Source organism: Vulpes lagopus, chromosome 21 (assembly GCF_018345385.1).
Source record: "Vulpes lagopus strain Blue_001 chromosome 21, ASM1834538v1, whole genome shotgun sequence".
Taxonomy (NCBI): Eukaryota; Metazoa; Chordata; class Mammalia; order Carnivora; family Canidae; genus Vulpes; species Vulpes lagopus.
The window spans coordinates 12117870-12137655 of record NC_054844.1 but is presented as its reverse complement, the minus strand read 5'-3'; the positions used below and the strand labels follow the sequence as shown (position 1 = coordinate 12137655).

Sequence of the window (19786 nt, the reverse complement as noted above, 5' to 3'; positions counted from 1 at the left end):
GGAGGTGATTTGGGTCAACTGTGGCTGATGTGCAGAGGGGATTGAAGTAAGAAGCTCTGGGGGATGATAGCAGTATCATTTTGACTTGCATCTAAGTTAATGTACAATACTAAAATGCATATTAACCATGGGAAACATGCAAATACACATTCAACATATTTTGCAATGACAGCTGACTATGTCCAATTGCATAATTTGTCCATGAAAAATGCACATGAATGCAAATTCAAATATAATTTCTCCATGAACTTAAAGGTTTGCTTTCTTGGAAAACCCTGATTGAGGAAGGTGGTGCAAATCAAAATTTACCGAGTGGTGCCGTGAATTTGATGTGAGACAGAACAGAAATGCTTCTGAAAACCAGAGTTCTTAGTAACTCTCTGCTCAGTGTTTGTGCTCCATGCTTCACAAAAACTTCACCTTCTTTTCAAATTGCTATGAAATTGCATCTGCTGTGTAGTTCTTTGCTTTGAGTATGATGTGTCTGGTTTTTGCCTCCTCACTTCTTTCCTATGTAAATTATAGAACTAGAGATGTTGATACTGAAATCTGAGCTTGAAAATCAAACTTAGTGCTTACCTCCAAAACAATTGTTTGCTTCTACTTTAGACTCAACCATAAAAGGACATCTCAGCTCCTTCCACAGTTTGGCAACTGGACATTGAGCTATGAACATTGGGGTGCAGGTGTCCATTCATTTCACTAATCCATATCTTTGGGTAAATACCCAGTCGTGCAATTGCTGAGTTTTAGGGTAGCTATTTTTAACTTCTTGAGGAACCTCTACACTGTTTACCACAGTGGCTGCACCAGTTGCATTCACCAACAGTGTAAGAGGCTTTCCCTTTCCCACATCCTTGCCAACATTTGTAGTTTCCTGTCTTATTTGGGGTGAAAAAAAAAAAAAAAAAAAAAAAAAAAAAAAAAAAAAAAAAAAAAAAAAAAAAAAAAAAAAAAAAAAAAAAAAAAAAAAAAAAAAAAAAAAAAAAAAAAAAAAAAAAAAAAAAAAAAAAAAAAAAAAAAAAAAAAAAAAAAAAAAAAAAAAAAAAAAAAAAAAAAAAAAAAAAAAAAAAAAAAAAAAAAAAAAAAAAAAAAAAAAAAAAAAAAAAAAAAAAAAAAAAAAAAAAAAAAAATAAAGAAAAAAAATTTAGCCATTCTCACTGGTGTAAGCGGTATCTCATTGTGATTTTGATTTGTATTTCCCTGATGTCAGTATATGAAGCATTTTTTCATGTGCTTGTTGGCCATGTGTAGGTCTTCTTTGGAGAAATGTCTGCTCATGTCTTCCATTTCTTGACTGGATTGTTTGTTTCTTGAGTATTGAATTCTGATGAGTTCTTATAGATCTTCAATACTAGCCCTTTATCAGATATGTCATTTGCAAATATCTTCTCCATTGCTTTTTAATTTTTGCTGTTTCCTTTTCTGTGCAGAAGCTTTTTATCTTGATGATGTCCCAATAGTTCATTATTGCTTTTGATTCCCTTGCCTTTAAAGATGTGTCTAGCAAGAAGTTACTGTGGCTGGAGTTTAAAAAAGGGTGTTGCCTGTGTTCTCCTCTAGGATTTTGATGGATTCTTGTCTCACATTTAGATCTTTCAACCATTTTGAAGTTTACCTTTGTGTATGGTGAAAGAGAATGGTAAGAGAATGGGTCAGTTTCATTCTTTTGTGTATGGCTGTCCAGTTTTCCCAACACCATTTATTGAAGAGACTGTTTGTTTGTTTTTTTTTTTTTTCCATTGGATGTTCTTTCCTGTTTTGTTAAAGATCGGTGACCATAGAGTTGAGGGTTCATTTCTGGCTCTGTTCCATTGATCTATGTGTATGTTTTTGTGCCAGTTCACTGCTGTCTTGATAATCACAGCTTTGTAATGTAGCATGAAGTTAGGCATTATGATGCCCCCAGCTTTGGTTTTCTTTTTCAACATTCCTCTGGCTATTTGGGTCTTTTGTGGTCCCATATAAATTTTAGGATTCTTTGTTCCGACTCTGTGAAAAAAGTCCATGATATTTTGATGGGGATTGCACTGAATGTGTAAAATTGCTTTGGCGTAGCATAGACATTTTCATAATACTTATTTTCCAATCCATGAGCATGGAATGTTTTCCCATCATTCTGCCTACTACACACATTATTTCCTTTAAATAACAGCAAGGCTCCATCTTACCAGGCTAATGGGAAAGTCAGTGACGAACATTGCTGGGACTCTCTTCCTGTTTCCTAGGTCTTGGGGATAGTAAAGACAGCAAAATATATGGAGTGGTTCCTCTAGCCTTGGATCCCCTCTGATTTTTTAATTTTTAATTTTTTTTTCATTTTAAAGATTTTATTTATTTATTCATGAGAGCCACAGAGAGAGAGAGAGAGTCAGAGACACAGGCAGAGGGAGAAGCAGGCTCCATGCAGGGAGCCCGATGTGGGACTCGATCCCAGGTCTCCAGGATCACGCCCTGGGCTGAAGGCAGCGCTAAACCACTGAGCCACCCAGGTATCCCCCCTCTGATTTTTAAAATTAAATTAAATTAGCCAACATATAGTACATTATTAGTTTCAGATGTAGTTTTCAATAATTCATCAGTTGTGTATAACACCCAGTGTCCCCTCTGATTATAGCAGAGATGTAATTATGGTCTGAGCTGGTGTGTGTCCTTGAAGGCCAGTAGATCTTCTGCTTTGGTACCACCCCTGGGGCAGTGGACTCTACTCCCTGCTAGGAACTCTGTGCCTTGGATCCACCCTAGCTGTACTCTTCCATTACCTGGAGGGTAGTGAGGAAGTGAGGCAAGGGTCCCAGGCCTACTTTTTTTTAACAGCTTTATTCATGTAGCATAACATTCACTCATATTAAGTGCACAAGACAGTGATTTTTTTTTTTTAATTTAAATTCGGTTTGCCAACATATAGTATAACACTACTCATCACATCTCGTGCTCTCCTTAATGTCCATCACTCAGTTACCCCACTTCCCCTTCTACAACCCTTTGTTTCCCAGGGTCAAGAGTCTCATGGTTTGTCTTCCTCCAATTTTTCCCCACTCAGTTTCCCCTCCTTCCCTTATGATATCTTTCACTATTTCTCTTTTTTTTTTTTTTTTTTTTACTTATGATAGTCACAGAGAAAGAGAGGCAGAGACACAGGCAGAGGGAGAAGCAGGCTCCATGCACCGGGAGCCCGATGTGGGATTCGATCCCGGGTCTCCAGGATCGCGCCCTGAGCCAAAGGCAGGCGCCAAACCGCTGCGCCACCCAGGGATCCCTCTTTCACTATTTCTTATACTCCACATATGAGTGAAACCATATGATAATTGTCTTTCTCTGACTTATTTCACTCAGCATGATACCCTCCAGTTCCATCCACGTCAATATAAATGGTAGGTATGCTGCTTCTTTATCCACTCATCCATAAAAGGACATCTCAGCTCCTTCCACAGTTTGGCAACTGGACATTGCTGCTATGAACATTGGGGTGCAGGTGTCCCATCATTTCACTACATCCATATCTTTGGGGTAAATACCCAGTCGTGCAATTGCTGAGTTTTAGGGTAGCTATTTTTAACTTCTTGAGGAACCTCTACACTGTTTACCACAGTGGCTGCACCAGCTTGCATTCTCACCAACAGTGTAAGAGGCTTTCCCTTTCCCACATCCTTGCCAACATTTGTAGTTTCCTGTCTTATTAATTTAGCCATTCTCACTGGTGTAAAGCGGTATCTCATTGTGATTTTGATTTGTATTTCCCTGATGACAAGTAATATGAAGCATTTTTTCATGTGCTTGTTGGCCATGTGTAGGTCTTCTTTGGAGAAATGTCTGCTCATGTCTTCCCATTTCTTGACTGGATTGTTTGTTTCTTGAGTATTGAATTTGATGAGTTCTTCATAGATCTTCAATACTAGCCCTTTATCAGATATGTCATTTGCAAATATCTTCTTCCATTGCTTTTTAATTTTTGCTGTTTCCTTTGCTGTGCAGAAGCTTTTTATCTTGATGATGTCCCAATAGTTCATTATTGCTTTTGATTCCCTTGCCTTTAAAGATGTGTCTAGCAAGAAGTTACTGTGGCTGAGTTAAAAAAGGGTGTTGCCTGTGTTCTCCTCTAGGATTTTGATGGATTCTTGTCTCACATTTAGATCTTTCAACCATTTTGAGTTTACCTTTGTGTATGGTGAAAGAGAATGGTAAGAGAATGGTCCAGTTTCATTCTTTTGTGTATGGCTGTCCAGTTTTCCCAACACCATTTATTGAAGAGACTGTTTGTTTGTTTTTTTTTTTCCATTGGATGTTCTTTCCTGTTTTGTTAAAGATCGGTTGACCATAGAGTTGAGGGTTCATTTCTGGCTCTGTTCCATTGATCTATGTGTATGTTTTTGTGCCAGTTCAATGCTGTCTTGATAATCACAGCTTTGTAATGTAGCTTGAAGTTAGGCATTATGATGCCCCCAGCTTTGGTTTTCTTTTTCAACATTCCTCTGGCTATTTGGGGTCTTTTGTGGTCCCATATAAATTTTAGGATTCTTTGTTCCGACTCTGTGAAAAAAGTCCATGATATTTTGATGGGGATTGCACTGAATGTGTAAATTGCTTTGGGTAGCATAGACATTTTCATAATACTTATTCTTCCAATCCATGAGCATGGAATGTTTTCCCATCTCTTTGTGTCTTCCTCAATTTCTTTCATGAGTGTTCTTTAGTTGTTAGAGTACAGATCCTTTACTTTGGTTAGGTTTATTCTTACCAGTGAGAATGGCTAAATTCCTAGGTATTTTATGTTTTTTGGTGCAATTGTAAATGGGATTGAATCCTTTATTCTGTCTCATTAGTGTAGAGAAATGCAACTGATTTCTGTGCATTCATTTTGTATCCTGCCACATTGCTGAATTGCTGTGAGTTCTAGCAATTTTGGGGTGGAGTCTTTTGGGTTCTCCATATACAGTATTATATCATCTGCAAAGAGTGAGAGTTTGATTTCTTCTTTGCCAATTTGAATGCCTTTTATTTCTTTTTGTTGTCTGATTGCTAGTGGCTAGGACTTCTAGTACTATGTTGAACAACAGTGGTGAGAGTGGGCATCCCTGTTGTGTTCCTGACCTTAGGAACACGACATGATATTCGTTGTGGGCTTTTGTAGATGCCTTTTATGATGTTGAGGTATGTTCCCTCTATCCCTACACTTTGAAGAGTTTTAATCAAGAAAGGATGCTGTATTTTGTCAAATGCTTTTTCTGCACCAATTGAGAGAATCATATGGTTCTTGTCTTTTCTATTATTGATGTGATATATCATGTTGATTGATTTATGAATGTTGAACTACTCTTGCATCCCAGGAATAAATCCCACTTGGTCGTGGTGAATAATCCTTTTAATGTACTGTTGGATCCTATTGGCTGTATCTTGCTGAATATTTTGACGTCCATGTTCATAAGGGATATTGATCTGTAATTCCTCTTTTTGATGGGGTCTTTGGTTTTGGGATCAAGGTGATGCTGGCCTCATAAAATGAGTTTGGAAGTTTTCTTCCCATTTCTATCTTTTGAAATAGCTTTAGTAGAATAGGTATTATTTCTTCTTTAAATGTTTGGTAGAATTCCCCTGTGAAGCCATCTGGCCCTGGACTCTTGTTTCTTGGGAGGTTTTTGATGACTGCTTCCGTTTCCTTGCTGGTTATTGGTCTATTCGGGTTTTCTAGTTCTTCCTGTTTCAGTTTTGGTAATTTATAAGTTTCCAGGAATGCATACATTTCTTCCAGATCATGGTGGTAATTTTTGTTATATTTACAGAGTTGCGCAACCATCACCATAATCAAATTTAAGAGCCTTTTGTAATCCCAAAAAGATCTCTTGTGACTGTCTAGGCCTGCCTTTTGCATGGCTCCAGGGGCCACAGCCACACCTGGTTCAGACATCCTTGTTTCTCCCACCTAACCTTTGTAAAAATCCCCTCAGAGAACTCAGCCCCCAGAAAATAAAAGCCAAGGTAACAGTTATTTTGAGTCCAGTGATACAACTCTCCTCCAGACAAGGCAGCACTTAGGTTCTGAGTTCATTCTCAGAAGGTGATAGGAAAAAAAATCTCAGCAAGGAGCACAGCACAAATCAAAACCCCAGTGACTTTTCTTGCAGCTGTTTGATGTGGTGGAGTCTTCCAGTTGCAGTTATCAATGGACAGCACTGACTCCACGGAGCAGTGACCTGCAGGTGAGTGAGTCAGACCTCCTCTTCCCCTGCTTCCTTCCTCCTCTAAGCATAAATGAAGGCCCTTTGTGCCCTTTTTAAATGACCCAATGTGAACATAGTGTGGAGTGGGATGGGAGAATAGAGGAACCCATCTGGTACTAGAGTTCAAGTAAGTTCCCAGAGGCACTTTGTCCCTCCAGGCTCCGCCCACCTCCTTTTTTCTCTTCCCTCCTCCTTCCCTCCCCATTAGGTGGGGATTGCAGAGAGTTGCCTCAAGGAAAACAGCCTATCACAAGTACTAAGGCCAGGCCCCAGGGAGCCTGAAACCTTGCTTAGGATCTGAAAGGTGGCTGGGGATCTGAGGCAGCTTCCTGACTCAGTTTCCTTGTCCTATCATCTGTCTGCAGCAGGAGTCCTAGAGAGTCTATTATAGGTGGCCCTGTTCTTCTTTATCTTGGCTGCTTCCAGTGCTTCCTCGACCACCCTGCCCAAAAGAGGGTCCTCCTGCCATGCTCTGCTCTTTTCTTTCACAGAACTGATTACAATTTACTGTTTTTACTTCTGCTTATTTATTACTCTTCTCTGCATCCCTCCACAACATAATCATAATTAGACTGTGATCTTCATGAAAGTAGGGACACAGTTTTATTGGCTGTTGTATACCTGATTCTTACCACAGTACATTCTGGCACATGGTGTGATCTTAAAATAGTATTTATAGAATGATGAGTGAATTAATGAAAATGGGCAAAGAATCTGAATAGACATTTCTCCAAACTTTAATATTCATCTGCCAACTGGATATCTCTACTTGGGTGTCTAATAAGAATGCAACTCACCCAAAATAAAATTATTGATTTCTAGCTCCCCAGACTTTCTCCCCTCATCTCATCTCAAACTCTCAAACCTAGGAGTTATCCCTATCTCCAAACTCCATCACACATCAGCAAATCATGTTGGCTGTCTCCAGAATATTTTCAGTATCCATCTACTTTTCTCCATCAACATCACTCCTAGGGCTAAGCCATTATTATTACTACTTAGGTTATTGTTTTTTTTTGTTTTGTTTTGTTTTGTTTTTTTACTTAGGTTATTGTAATAGCCCTCTTAACTGGTGCCCCCTACGCCTCTCAGCCACCTACACAGCAATTAAAGTTGTATTTTTTTTAAAAGATTTTATTTATTTATTCATGAGAGGCACAGAAAGAGAGGCAGAGACATAGGCAGAGGGAGAAGCAGGCTCTTCGAGGGAAGCCCAGCGCGGGATTCGATCCCAGGACCCCGGGACCATGCCCTGAGCCAAAGGCAGACGCTCAACCACTGAGCCATCCAGGTGTCCTTAAAGTTGTATTTTTAAAACATAAATCAGGTCATATTCCTATCATTCCTTTGCATAAAACCTGCAGTGGGTTTCACTGCGGTGGGACTAATATGTGTGCCCTACAATGCCATATGTGATCTGATCCCCCCCTGCCTACCTTTCTGATTATGTCAGGTGCCATTTTCTTCCACATTCATATGCTCCAGCTGTATAACAAGCTTATTACTGCCCCAGGGTCTTTGCACACATTGCTTCTGCCCAGAATGCTCTTCTGATTTTCACATGGCTGGCCTCCCCCTCACTGGGGCTTTAGCTCTAGTATCACTTCTTCAGAGAACCCTTCTCTGCTGCTCCATCTGAAATATGACGCTAGGTCAGTCAGGATGATTTTATTTGTTTATTTATTTAAAAGAAAATTTATTTATTTATTTATGATAGACTTGGGGGGGGGGCAGAGACACAGGAGGAGGGTGAAGCAGGCTCCATGCCGGGATTGCGCCCTGGGCCAAAGGCAGGCGCTAAACCACTGAGCCACCCAGGGATCCCCAATCAGGATGATTTTAGAGGCAAATAACAGAAAACTCAGAGTCTTAAAGTCCTAGCATACTGCTTATTAATAAGACTAGCAGTGGCTCTTCTAGCAGCACCACGGTGTCAGGACACTGGGTAGTATCTTTTTGAGTCTCAGGACTTCCCTTGACCTTATAAGATATCACCCAGTGCCCTGACATCTTTACATGACAGTTTACAAAGATAAGAAGTAAGGGGCAGCCAGGCCCACGAAAGATAACACCCTCCACATGCCTGTTTCCTCTTACTAAGAAAGAAATATTTTCCCAAGAACTTCCCAACACCCTCCTAGAGATTTTCTCTTGTCTTATTGCCAGAAGCAGATGATGTTGATAGGATCATCCCTAGCTGCAAGGGATGGTGGAAAATGGTTATCTTGCCTTTTCAACCTCTTGAGATTGGAAGGTAAGGGAGAAGTTAGGAATGGCCATTGGGTGACCAACCATTCATCAATCAGTGGACACGGGTTGTTTCCATAATTTGGCTATTGTTGATAATACTGCTATCAGCATCAGGGTGCATGTTTCCCTTTGAATCGGTATTTTTTTATTCTTTGGGTAAATACCTAGAAGTAAAATTGCTGGATCATAGGGTAGTTCTATTTTTAACTTTTTTAAAGATTTTACTTATTAATGAGACATACAGAGAAAGAGAGGCAGAGACACAGGCAGAGGGAGAAGCAGGCTTCCTGCAGGGAGCCCAATGTGGGACTCGATCCCAGGACCCCAGGATCATGCCCGGAGCCTAAGGCAGACACTCAACTGCTGAGCCCCCCAGGTGCCCCTATTTTTAACTTGAGGAACCTTCATAAGAATGCTAGGTTATTTTTGTTTTTGTCTTTGTTTATTGTTGCTGTTTGTTTGTTTTTTTTAAAGATTTTATTTGAGAGAGAGATCATGAACTGGAAGAGGAGAAGAGGGAGAAACAGACTCCCAGCTGAGCACAGAACCCAATTCAGGGCTCCATCCCAGGACCCTAAGGTCATGACCTGAACTGAAGTCAGATGCTTAACCAGCTGAACCACCCAGGTGCCCCGAGAGTGCTAAATTTTTAAGCCCTTGCTATGTGCCAGACAGCATATTAGATAATAAACAGAACTATACAGGAATAACTCTTCTTGAGTGTTTTCCTCAAACCAGGCAGATTGACTTGTACCAACTCATTTAATTCCTATGCATATATTATCTCATTTAATATTCCTAATAATCAAAAAAAAATAATATTCCTAATAATCAAGTGAGATAGGGACTAATTATCCTCATTTTATAGATTATAAAACTGGAGCCCGGGATCCCTGGGTGGCGCAGCGGTTTGGCGCTTGCCTTTGGCCCAGGGCGCGATCCTGGAGACCCAGGATCGAATCCCATGTCGGGCTCCCAGTGCATGGAGCCTGCTTCTCCCTCTGCCTGTGTCTCTACCTCTCTCTCTCTCTCTCTCTCTCTCTCTCTCTCTCTGTGACTATCTGGACCCCAAGAGGGTTAGATAATTTGTCCTGGGTGACAACTAATTAGTGTGTGAGAAGTGGGATTTACACTTCAGCTGTCTGACTTCAAAGCTTGCAAATGTATCCACTTTGCAATATTCCTATATTGTGAGATGAAAAATAGATGTATTTCAGCACAGGATTACGTTCTGGGTGTAGGTTTGCCAGATTTAGCTAATAAAAATATAGGATACCAGTTGAATGTTGTATGGGATATTGTATGGACCATATCTATGGTAAAAAAAATTGTCATTGATCTGAAATTCACCCTTACTTGAGCATCCTATATTTCATCTGGCAGCTGTATCTGGATGGCACATTGTGAAAACACATCTTATCCTCTCTGATTTTCCTGATCCCTCTCACCAAAGTCATGCTTGTGGCTGCCTGGGTCTTCTATAGTTCCATAAAGCACTCAGCTCAGTGTGTACACCAAACCCATAGCTGAGGGCCAGATAGCAAGAGAGTCATTCAAGAAGCTTCTGAAATGCCTGTGTGGCCTCCTTAGCCATTTGTAAATTCAAGGCTTCAGGATATGTCTCCCTGTAAACCTTGCCTTACTGGAAGTCGTAGGCTGGTAAATCTCTAACAACTGGCTGCACAGGGGAAAAAAAAAAAACGCTGATTTGTGTCATTTGTCACTTTCCATGGTGTGAACATTCCGACCGTGGCAGATTTATAGCAACATGATGTCATGGAAGTTGGAGTCGGGAAGAAATGTGCACATCTGGCTCTGGGAGCTCACGCAAGCCAGTCACCCACCACTGTTCTGGGCATTTCTTATTTTCATATATACACAAATCAAGCCTACATCACCACGAAAGGTCTAGGAGAGAATATCTATGACCATGGTATTTTGTGAGTTACAACAATTAAAATTTAAAGGAGATGATTTGTTACTTGGAATAATTAATACCATTGATCAAACTTGTCTTCAGTTCAAACTGGTTTAGAGGTCTGCTTTCATCCTGCATTTAAAGGCTACAACAGTTAATCATCTGTCGTAATGAATTTCCAGTAGTCTTATATTCTTTATTCTGAGTAAAGGCAGTATTTCCAGACCAACGTGTCTACTGCACTTTTGATGCCAAGCCTCTGTGCAGTATATGGTGGGAGTGATTTTTTTCCCCCAAATGTTCACTATGTCACATATTTCTGAGCTAGCATATTGAACAGATGTATCTGTGGGTAGGCAAGAGGCTGTGGCAGAGTAATTTCACATTCCTGTGTTTGATTGAGGAGTTAAGAAAGACCTATCCATGTATAGCCAGTTTGACTCTGAATTCAGGACCCAGCCTTTTGTGGTCTCCTGAGGCACGAAGCCCCCAGGGTTGGTTGGTTAAGAGCATGGGCTTTGGAGTGAGGCAATACTGAGGCGACTCCTATATAACTGTATGATATTGGGTAGGAACTTCAGTTTTTCCCACTGTGAAATAGAGCTAATAATTTTACCTACCTCACAGGTACCTGACACATTATTACAAAATAACTATCAATTCTCCATACTATTGTTATAACTATTGTCCTCATTTATAGACATTAATCTTATTTCATTAGTAAATAGCCTTATCTTATGTATCTGCTTAGGACCAGCAGATGCTTACCATTCTACAGAAAATGTGAGTTTGTTTGTTTTTTTAACCAAATCATGTAAAATTTCAACATTATAAAAATTCTAGTTTGACATTAAATTTCTGAACAAAATGTCAAAAATAAAAATGGTCCTCCTATGCTATGAGAAGGTCTGTGAATCTTTGTAATTTCATGATGGAAAAGAATCAGTTGTTAGGGTTCTTTGAATCAAGAATAAGCCTAAACCACAATTGATATGCTTGGCCAGGAATAGCCCCAGATAGAATTGTGAAGTACACAAAGTTTGTTAGCTGCACTCTTCTGTGCCTCTTTGTGGTCCTTTTGTTTGTTTCTCATCATTCATATATTCATCCATCCATCAGTGTGATTTGCAGAAAGCTAAGATCATGACCCTTGGGGCTCCTGGGTGGCTCAGTTGGTTAAGCGTCTGACTTGATTTTGGCTCAGGTCATGATCTCAGTGTCCTAGTATCAACTCTGTGCTGGGCATGGAGTCTGATTAATATTGTCTCTCTCCCTCTGCCCTCCTCTTCAACAAACAAATAAATAAAATCATGACTTATACAAATAGAAGGTGAATGTATGTCAGAGATTTATCAACTTACTGAAGGAACCAGTGAGATAATTAGGCTGGTTCCAAGAGCATTTAAGTAAATATGTATTTGTAGGCTTTTGTTATTGTCTTTTTTTTTTTTTTTTAAAGAAGGTGGACATAAGATTGCTAGATAGACAAAAAACTGGTTAATGTCCTACAGAGCAATAAGTTCATCACCTTTTGGGTTATTTTTTCTGCTATACAGAAATCTCCATGTTAACATGTACCTTCACAATGTCTGGGCTCTAGTCATGTAGTAAATAGCAAAATCAAGCACAGATGCATTCTCCCAGAGAATTAAATAATTCTTAGGGGAAGCCCATTTAACAATGTCCTAGCATGATATTTAAAAGATATTCTATACTCTCTTTGCCTTATTTTCAAGTATTGGATACTTTTTTTTTTTTATTGGATACTTTTTTAAAAATCCTTTTTTTTTTTTTTTTTTTTTGAGAGGGAGGTGAGAGGCAGAGGGAGAGAGAGAGAGAGAGAATCCTAAGTAGGCCTCACACCCATGCAGAGTTTGCTGTGAGGCTCAGTCTCACAATCCCGAGATCACAACCTGAGCTGAAGCCAAGAGGTGGATGCTTAACTGACTGAGCCACCCTGGCATCCCTCAAGTATTGGATACTTTCTGTTAACACACTTACCCATTTATTTTCAGTAAACTTTTATTAATATCTATATGCCCTAGGGATTTAGAGATAAAAACATAGCCACTGTCCTTAAGGGACTCATAACCTTATGGGAAAGACGAACATTCAAAATAAAAATTATGATACACAGTGATAGACATTTACCCCACCCTCCAGACCCCCTAGGCTCCCATTGTTATCTAGGTCCACCCAGTCCCTAGTTTGATACCATGTCAACCCATCCATCATTTCTCCACCTATGTATTAAAACACCTGTATTAGGGCATGATAGATGAATGAGTCCTCTCAGATCTTTTTTAAAAAAGATGTATTCATTTATTTGAGAGACTGCCAACAAGAAGAGAACATGGACAAGGGGAGGGGCAGAGGGAGAAAGAAGCAGGCTCCCTGCTGAACAGGGAGCCTGACTTTGGGCTTGATCCCAGAACCCTGGGATCACGACCTGGACTGAAGGCAGACATTTAACTGACTGAGCCACCCAGGCACCCCAGATTTTCTTTCTTTCTTTCTTTCTTTCTTTTCTTTTCTTTTCTTTTCTTTTCTTTTCTTTTCTTTTTTTTTTTTTAAAGAGAGTGTGCAGGGGTGGGGAGGGGCAGAGGGAGAGAATCTTAAGCAGACTCCATGCTAGACGTGGGGCTCCATCTTACAACCCTAAGATCATGACCTGAGCTGAAATCAAGAGTTGGATGCTTAATCAACTGAGCCACCCAGATGCCCCTATATAGAGATATATTTTAATAAGAACCTTCAATACTCAGCGTGGTGTGTCATATGACAGTCTAAGAACAGGATGGGAAGACACAGGTTGATCAGGAAAGAGGTGACGTCTTTTCTATTACTGTTAAGTTACTGCATGTGGAAGAGCCAAACATAATTAAGCAGCCCTTGTATTTCAGAAACATTCCCCGGAAGAAGGATTTATTTCCAAATTAATGGAGCAGAGGAGACCTTTCTGAAACTTTACTTTGGGATCCTCGAACTTAGTTATGATATGGCAGGCTATTTTTTTTCTGGAGTGGGATTACAGAAGCCTGTTTGAGGACACCTCAGCTACCTTCACTCTCCCTTAAATGAGGACTCTACTGGGATGCCTGGGTGGCTCAGCAGTTGAGCGTCTGCCCTTGGCTCAGGGCATGATCATGGGGTCCTGGGATCCAGTCCCGTGTTGGGCTCCCTACAGGGAGCCTGCTTCTCCCTCTGCCTGTATCTCTGCCATTCTCTTTCTGTCTCTCATGAATAAATAAATAAAATCTTTAAAAAAGAAAAAAATGAGAACTCTACTGCAGGTAGCAGTCGTCCAGGGTGACTTCAATTTTGCCTGCCTGGCTCTTTTCAGGAGTCTGTTTTCCCTGTCTGCATGTGGTCGCCAATGTTTCAGCTCTCAGAGAAGACACAAAGGCTCTCTATCTCTGGGTTTAATTCTCCTAGCAGAGCCCCCTTAGAGTAGGAGTCATGCTTTTTAGTTCTCTGTCCTTATGGATTTGATCCAATAAATACTTAGTAACAATTATCAATGTAAAGAAAAAAGAATAACATTCTTCCTCTGGGAGCCCACAGCTTGCTGGGGGAAGACAGAAACATAGAAGCAATTCTAAAGCTGGGATTCCTGCACATTAGGATCACCTGGGGAACCCTGAAATTTCCCACTGCCTAGGCTGCACTGCAGACCAATTAAATTAGAATCTCTGGGGTAGGACCAGGGCATGGGTATTTTTATAAATCTCCCTGGGAAAGTCCGATGCGTGGCTAAGCTAGAGAACCATTGCTGTAAAGCAGAACACACTTGGGAGATGCTGTAGTAAACTACTGACAAACTGCTGTGTGAACAAGGATACCACAGCCATTCTGGATATGTCAATATTCTCCTCCACCTTCTGACCACATTGCAGCCCACGAATACGGAAAATGTAACCTTGGAGAAAAGTTAGGTTAGTTTGATTGTAGGGCATTTAGAAACTATCGACTCTGGGAGGTGTGGTTTGCAGAAAACAATGTCTCTAAAGGGAAAATGGCCCAAAAAAGATCAACCCGGAAGGATGATCCTCCAAACCATTCCATGTGCTCTCTCTCTCCCCTCCTTGGAATGTTTTTTTCAGTCCCTTGCCTCCCTAAAGAAGTCCCAGTCCACGTCCCCGGCTCAAACCTCCTCTCTGTGGAATCTTCCCTTCTCCTATCCCATGCAAAATTGGATCCTTGTTTTTATCTGCCGCTTAGATACCTTCCTTTTTATCCGCTTTTTATCTTCCTTTTCTTTTTAGCATCAATTATAATTATATACAGTTAGGCAGCTTATTTATACATTTGCCCTCTTCTGGGCCTTGCTTATCTTTGTTCACCTAGGACCTAGCATAGTGTCTTGGTTTCTTGAATGAATGAACAGAGCTACTGCAGTTTTACGTAGAGTCTGAAAAGCCATGCCATCATCAGGGGAGACCTGGACCCAGGAGCTCCTCAGGGCTCCCTGGTCCAGTTTCTGAGCAGTGGGATCCTCTGCCTCCCTGTGGTGGGGTTGGAGGACCCAGCAGACAAGCTCACTGGTGTAAGGCAGCTGGAGGAAATGATGGAAGATGGGAGGTCCTCAGTGCTTGGTTGTGGTAGTGAACTCGAGTTTCATCTGCAGGGTTTTGGTATGAGAGGAAGGGAAAAACAAAAGTTAAGTTCACAGGTTTCAAAATCTGTGTATTGAGGACAGAATAGTGCCCATGCCACCAGTTACTGTTTTATTTAGGCCACAGGCATCCCTGAGAAGTTTAGAGCCGCTTTTTCTGCCTGGGATAATTGCTCATCTGTTTTAAACTTTTATTTTATTTATTTTAAACGATTTTATGCATTTGACAGAGAGAGAGCACAAGCAGGAGGAAGAACGGCAGACAGAGAGAGAAGCAGACTCCCAGAGGAGCAGGGAACCTGACTCAGGGCTCAATCCCAGGACCCAGGGACCACAACCTGAGCCAAAGGCAGGCGCTTAACCAACTGAGCCACCCAGGCACCCCTGTTTTAAACCTTAAATCTTTATCTTATTTCATTTTTCTTAAGATGTTGTTTGTAAGTAATCTCTACACCCAATGTGGGGCTCAAACTCCCAACCTTGAGACCAAGTTGCAAGCTCTACTGACTGAGCCAGCCAGGCACCCCTAAAGTTTAAATCTCCAAAAAAAAATTGGGGGTGGGCATTTTGTAGGTTTTACACATATGAAGCTGAAGAGATTATTTCAATTTTATAAGTATAAAGGTCATGCATTCCAGATTTTCTAGGACGTGCTAATTTTATATCGTATGTATACTAATTTTTTTTTAAAGATCTTATTCATTTATTTATTCATGAGAGACAGAGAAAGAGAGAGAGAGAGAGGCAGAGACACAGGCAGAGGGAGAAGCAGGCTCCAAGCAGGTTCGCAACATGGGACTTGATCCTGGGGCTCCAAGATCAGGCCCTGGACTGAAGGCGGCGCTAAACCGCTGAGCCACCAGGGCTGCCCTGTATACTGATTTCTTTATATGGATAGTATGGTTGCTGTTCTTACAACTGACCATCAACCAGCCAGCCATGCTTAAAGGTCTTCTGGTAGTCCAATGTCTAATTACCTTATATTTCTTTTGAGAAATCAAGTAGAGCTGCCTTACGGACAAAAAAGCCTACAGGTAATACAGGACTGGCATTTACTGCCCTGAGCTTCAGATTTTTGTTGAATGTGGTTTCTTGGGGAGGACAATATATATTAACACTCCTCTCTCTGCCACAAATTAGTGCAAAAGTCCTTCAAGGAAAGTGGGCCATTAAGAACTGTTCTTTCATTAAGAACTATTCTTAGAGGCACCTGGCTGGCTCTGTCAGTGGAGTATGCAACTCTTGATCTCAGGATTGTGAGTTCTAGCCCCACATTGGATATAGAGATTACTTTTATTTTTTTTTCTTTTATTTATTTATGATAGTTACACAGAGAGAGGCAGAGACATAGGCAGAGGGAGAAGCAGGCTCCATGCACCAGGAGCCCGACGCGGGATTCGATCCCGGGTCTCCAGGATCGCGCCCTGGGCCAAAGGCAGGCGCCAAACCGCTGCGCCACCCAGGGATCCCCTAGAGATTACTTTTAAAAAAAGATCTTTACATTTTTAAAAAAGATTTTGTTTGTTTATTTGAGAGAGAGTGCAAGAGCATGGTAGGGGCAGATGGAGGAGCAGACTCCTCAATGAGCATGGAGCCTGATGTGTGGCTCAATCCCAGCACCCTGAGATCATGACCTGAGCCAAAGGCAAACTTCCTGAGCCACCCAGGCACACACCCCCAAAATGAAATCTTTTAAACAAACAAACAAACCTATTTTTTAATCCCACCTCTAAAACTTTGGAAAGGTTTTTTTTGTGAGGCTAGTCACAGGAGCCCAGCAGCGGGGACACTGGGTCCTGTTGGAGCCTGCTACTGGAGTACCCTCCCCTTGTGCCACAGCCTAACCAGTTGCTCTGGTTATTTTGCATTTAGGTGCTGTGCTTTCTCCCTTCTGCTTAATAGGTTCAGACCAAATTATACCTTAATAATCTAACTGCAACCCAAATCACCCCAATTTTAACTGAATAGCCCACAATTATATAATTGTTTTATTTTTTATTTTTTTAAGGTATATAATTGTTTTACCTATTAAAAAGTATAACTTCTTTTCTCACCCAAAAGTACCCTCCCAGAAGTTAAAATAAGGGCTAAACTTTTAAATATTCTTCTATATATAAGGATCATAGCGAGAGCAGAGTGAGCAAGAACACAAATTGGAGGGAAGGGCAGAGAGAGAAGGAGAAGCAGACTCCCCTCTGAGCAGAGAGCTCATGTGGATGTGGGGCTCCACCCTAGAACCCGAGGATCATGACCTAAGCCGAAGGCAGACATGTAACTAACTGAGCCATCCAGGTGTCCTAGTTGGTTGCTTTTAATCATCCAGATGCCATAAGCTTTCCAGTAACCTGGTTAAATTCTTTAGAGAACATCTTATATGTTTGCAGTCAATATGTCATTTTATGAAACAGTAACAGCAGAAGGACATGAAGATATGTCACTGATAAGTGGCAAACCTATTAGAACATGCACTACATCATCTTTTGGAGAAAGTGAGCTATTTTCAGATGTCATTAAACTAGGCACTACTTCTGGCTCATGTAAAAGTGTTACATACAGTTGCTCCAGGTACTTCCATAATGCTTCTGTGCTGGAAATTCTGCACAAGGCTGTTTCCAGGAGCCAGCCAGTCTGAACGCACAGATCCTTCTGAGCTATTTCCATAGCTCACATGTATGTTTCCATCTGCCCACATTTTCTGCTCGCAGCCTCATTGCTTTAGTGTCACGACATTTAGTGACTTCTCACCTACATGCCCTGCATCCCAGCAGCTCTTCATTTGGGGCGCAGTATCCTTACCATGAGCCAGATTTGAGCACCCTAACCCTTTGTGGTCCCCAGTGAGTGAAGGTAATAAGGGTATGTATGTTCAGGCGTGGGGCTTGGCATGAGTTCTGCCTCACTCGACCACAGGTCGAGAGAGGGGAGGCCCAAGAGAGCCTAAGCTGGGATCAGCTAAAACTGCTTCTAAAACGAAAGCGAGATGGAGCCAGAGCCTTTTCTGATTGGTAGTCCAGTTTTCCTGCCAATGCACAAGTCCTCCTCGCTGGCAAACGACAACCAGTCTAAGTGTCAAATAAGATTGTTAGCCTTAGGAGCTGCTCTTTGTAACACCATTTTAACAGGAGGCCTCATTCTTCTTTCCTTATCCAGAACTAAGAGGGAAAAAGTGAGTATGGTTTTTGCTCACAGAATGGATAACAGCAAGCCGCCTCTGGTTATTCCCACACTTCTGGTGCCCCTCCAGAACCACAGCTGCACTGAAACAACCACACCCCTGCCAAGCCATGACCTGACGGAACTACAGGAGGAGCACAGTTGGATGAACAACAGAACTGGCCTGCAGCCTGGACTGAAACCTGGGGAAGTGGCCACTGCCAGCATTTTCTTTGGGACCCTGTGGTTGTTTTCTATATTTGGCAATTCCCTGGTTTGTTTGGTCATCCACAGGAGTAGGAGAACTCAGTCCACCACCAACTACTTTGTGGTCTCCATGGCCTGTGCGGATCTCCTCATCAGCGTGGCCAGCACGCCTTTCGTCCTGCTTCAGTTTGCCACTGGGAGGTGGACACTTGGCAGTGTGATGTGCAAGGTCGTGCGGTATTTTCAGTATCTCACGCCAGGTGTCCAGATCTACGTTCTCCTCTCCATCTGCATAGACCGGTTCTACACCATCGTCTATCCTCTGAGCTTCAAGGTATCCAGGGAAAAAGCCAAGAAAATGATCGCGGCATCGTGGATCTTTGATGCAGCCTTTGTGAGCCCTGTGTTCTTTTTCTTTGGCTCCAGCTGGGACAGTCACTGCAACTATTTCTTCCCTTCTTCTTGGGAAGGAACCGCCTATACCGTCATCCATTTCTTGGTGAGCTTTGTGATTCCATCCATCCTCATCATTTTATTTTACCAGAAGGTTGTGAAGTATATTTGGAGAATAGGCACTGATGGCCGAACAGTGAGGAGGACGATGAACATTGTCCCAAGGACAAAAGTGAAAACTATCAAGATGTTCCTCATTTTGAATCTGTTGTTTTTGCTCTCTTGGCTGCCTTTCCATGTAGCTCAGCTGTGGCACCCCCACGAACGAGACTCCAAGAAAAGTTCCCTTGTTTTCACGGCTATCACATGGATATCCTTTAGTTCTTCAGCCTCTAAACCTACACTGTATTCCATCTATAATGCCAACTTTAGGAGAGGAATGAAAGAGACTTTTTGCATGTCCTCAATGAAGTGTTACCGAAGCAATGCCTATACTATCACAACCAGTTCAAGGATGGCCAAAAAAAACTACGTTGGCATTTCAGAAATTCCTCCCACGGCCAAAACTATAACCAAAGACTCGATCTATGATTCATTTGACAGAGAAGCCAAGGAAAAAAAGCTCGCTTGGCCCATTAATTCAAATCCACCAAATACTTTTGTGTAATTTCGCAGAATTCTTTCAATTATTGTTATGTGCCAGAGATTAAAAAGCTTTAAAAACAGAAGCTATTTATGTTTTTTTCCAACCAATTTGCTGAAGGAAATGTTTTATTATGTAAAGTGCATTTAATTATTGATTATAATTTCTGTGGTTTTATTTTGGTTGCTTTTTGTTTTAGAGGAAGCTTTTACCTTGAGCTATGCTCAGTAGTCCTTTTACTATATTAGTTACATGCATAAAAAAACAGAATGCTTTCCTACATTATTAGGTCCAAAAAGCATAAACCATACACACAGTCTTTGATTCATGACTCAAGTTAGTTTTATTCTGTCTCTTTTTTCTTCTCCCTACTGAAATTTTGTAACTGT

At 41.2% G+C, this 19786-nt stretch overlaps 1 protein-coding gene across 2 annotated transcripts in view; it reads left to right on the top strand.

Moving 5' to 3' along the window:
- GPR19 (G protein-coupled receptor 19) overlaps positions 1 to 19460 on the top strand; it is a 40201-nt gene extending 20741 nt beyond the window's left edge. Inside the window, exons 4-5 of one of the 2 annotated variants that reach the window (XM_041736345.1) lie at positions 6123 to 6197; positions 18152 to 19460. In XM_041736345.1, the coding sequence (XP_041592279.1) occupies positions 18174 to 19421 (1248 nt within the window). In that variant the 5' untranslated portion in view covers positions 6123 to 6197; positions 18152 to 18173 and the 3' untranslated portion in view covers positions 19422 to 19460. The remainder of the gene's footprint in view (positions 1 to 6122; positions 6198 to 18151) is intronic. The other variant, XM_041736344.1, reaches the window with a different exon arrangement.
- Positions 19461 to 19786: the final 326 nt, after the last annotated feature.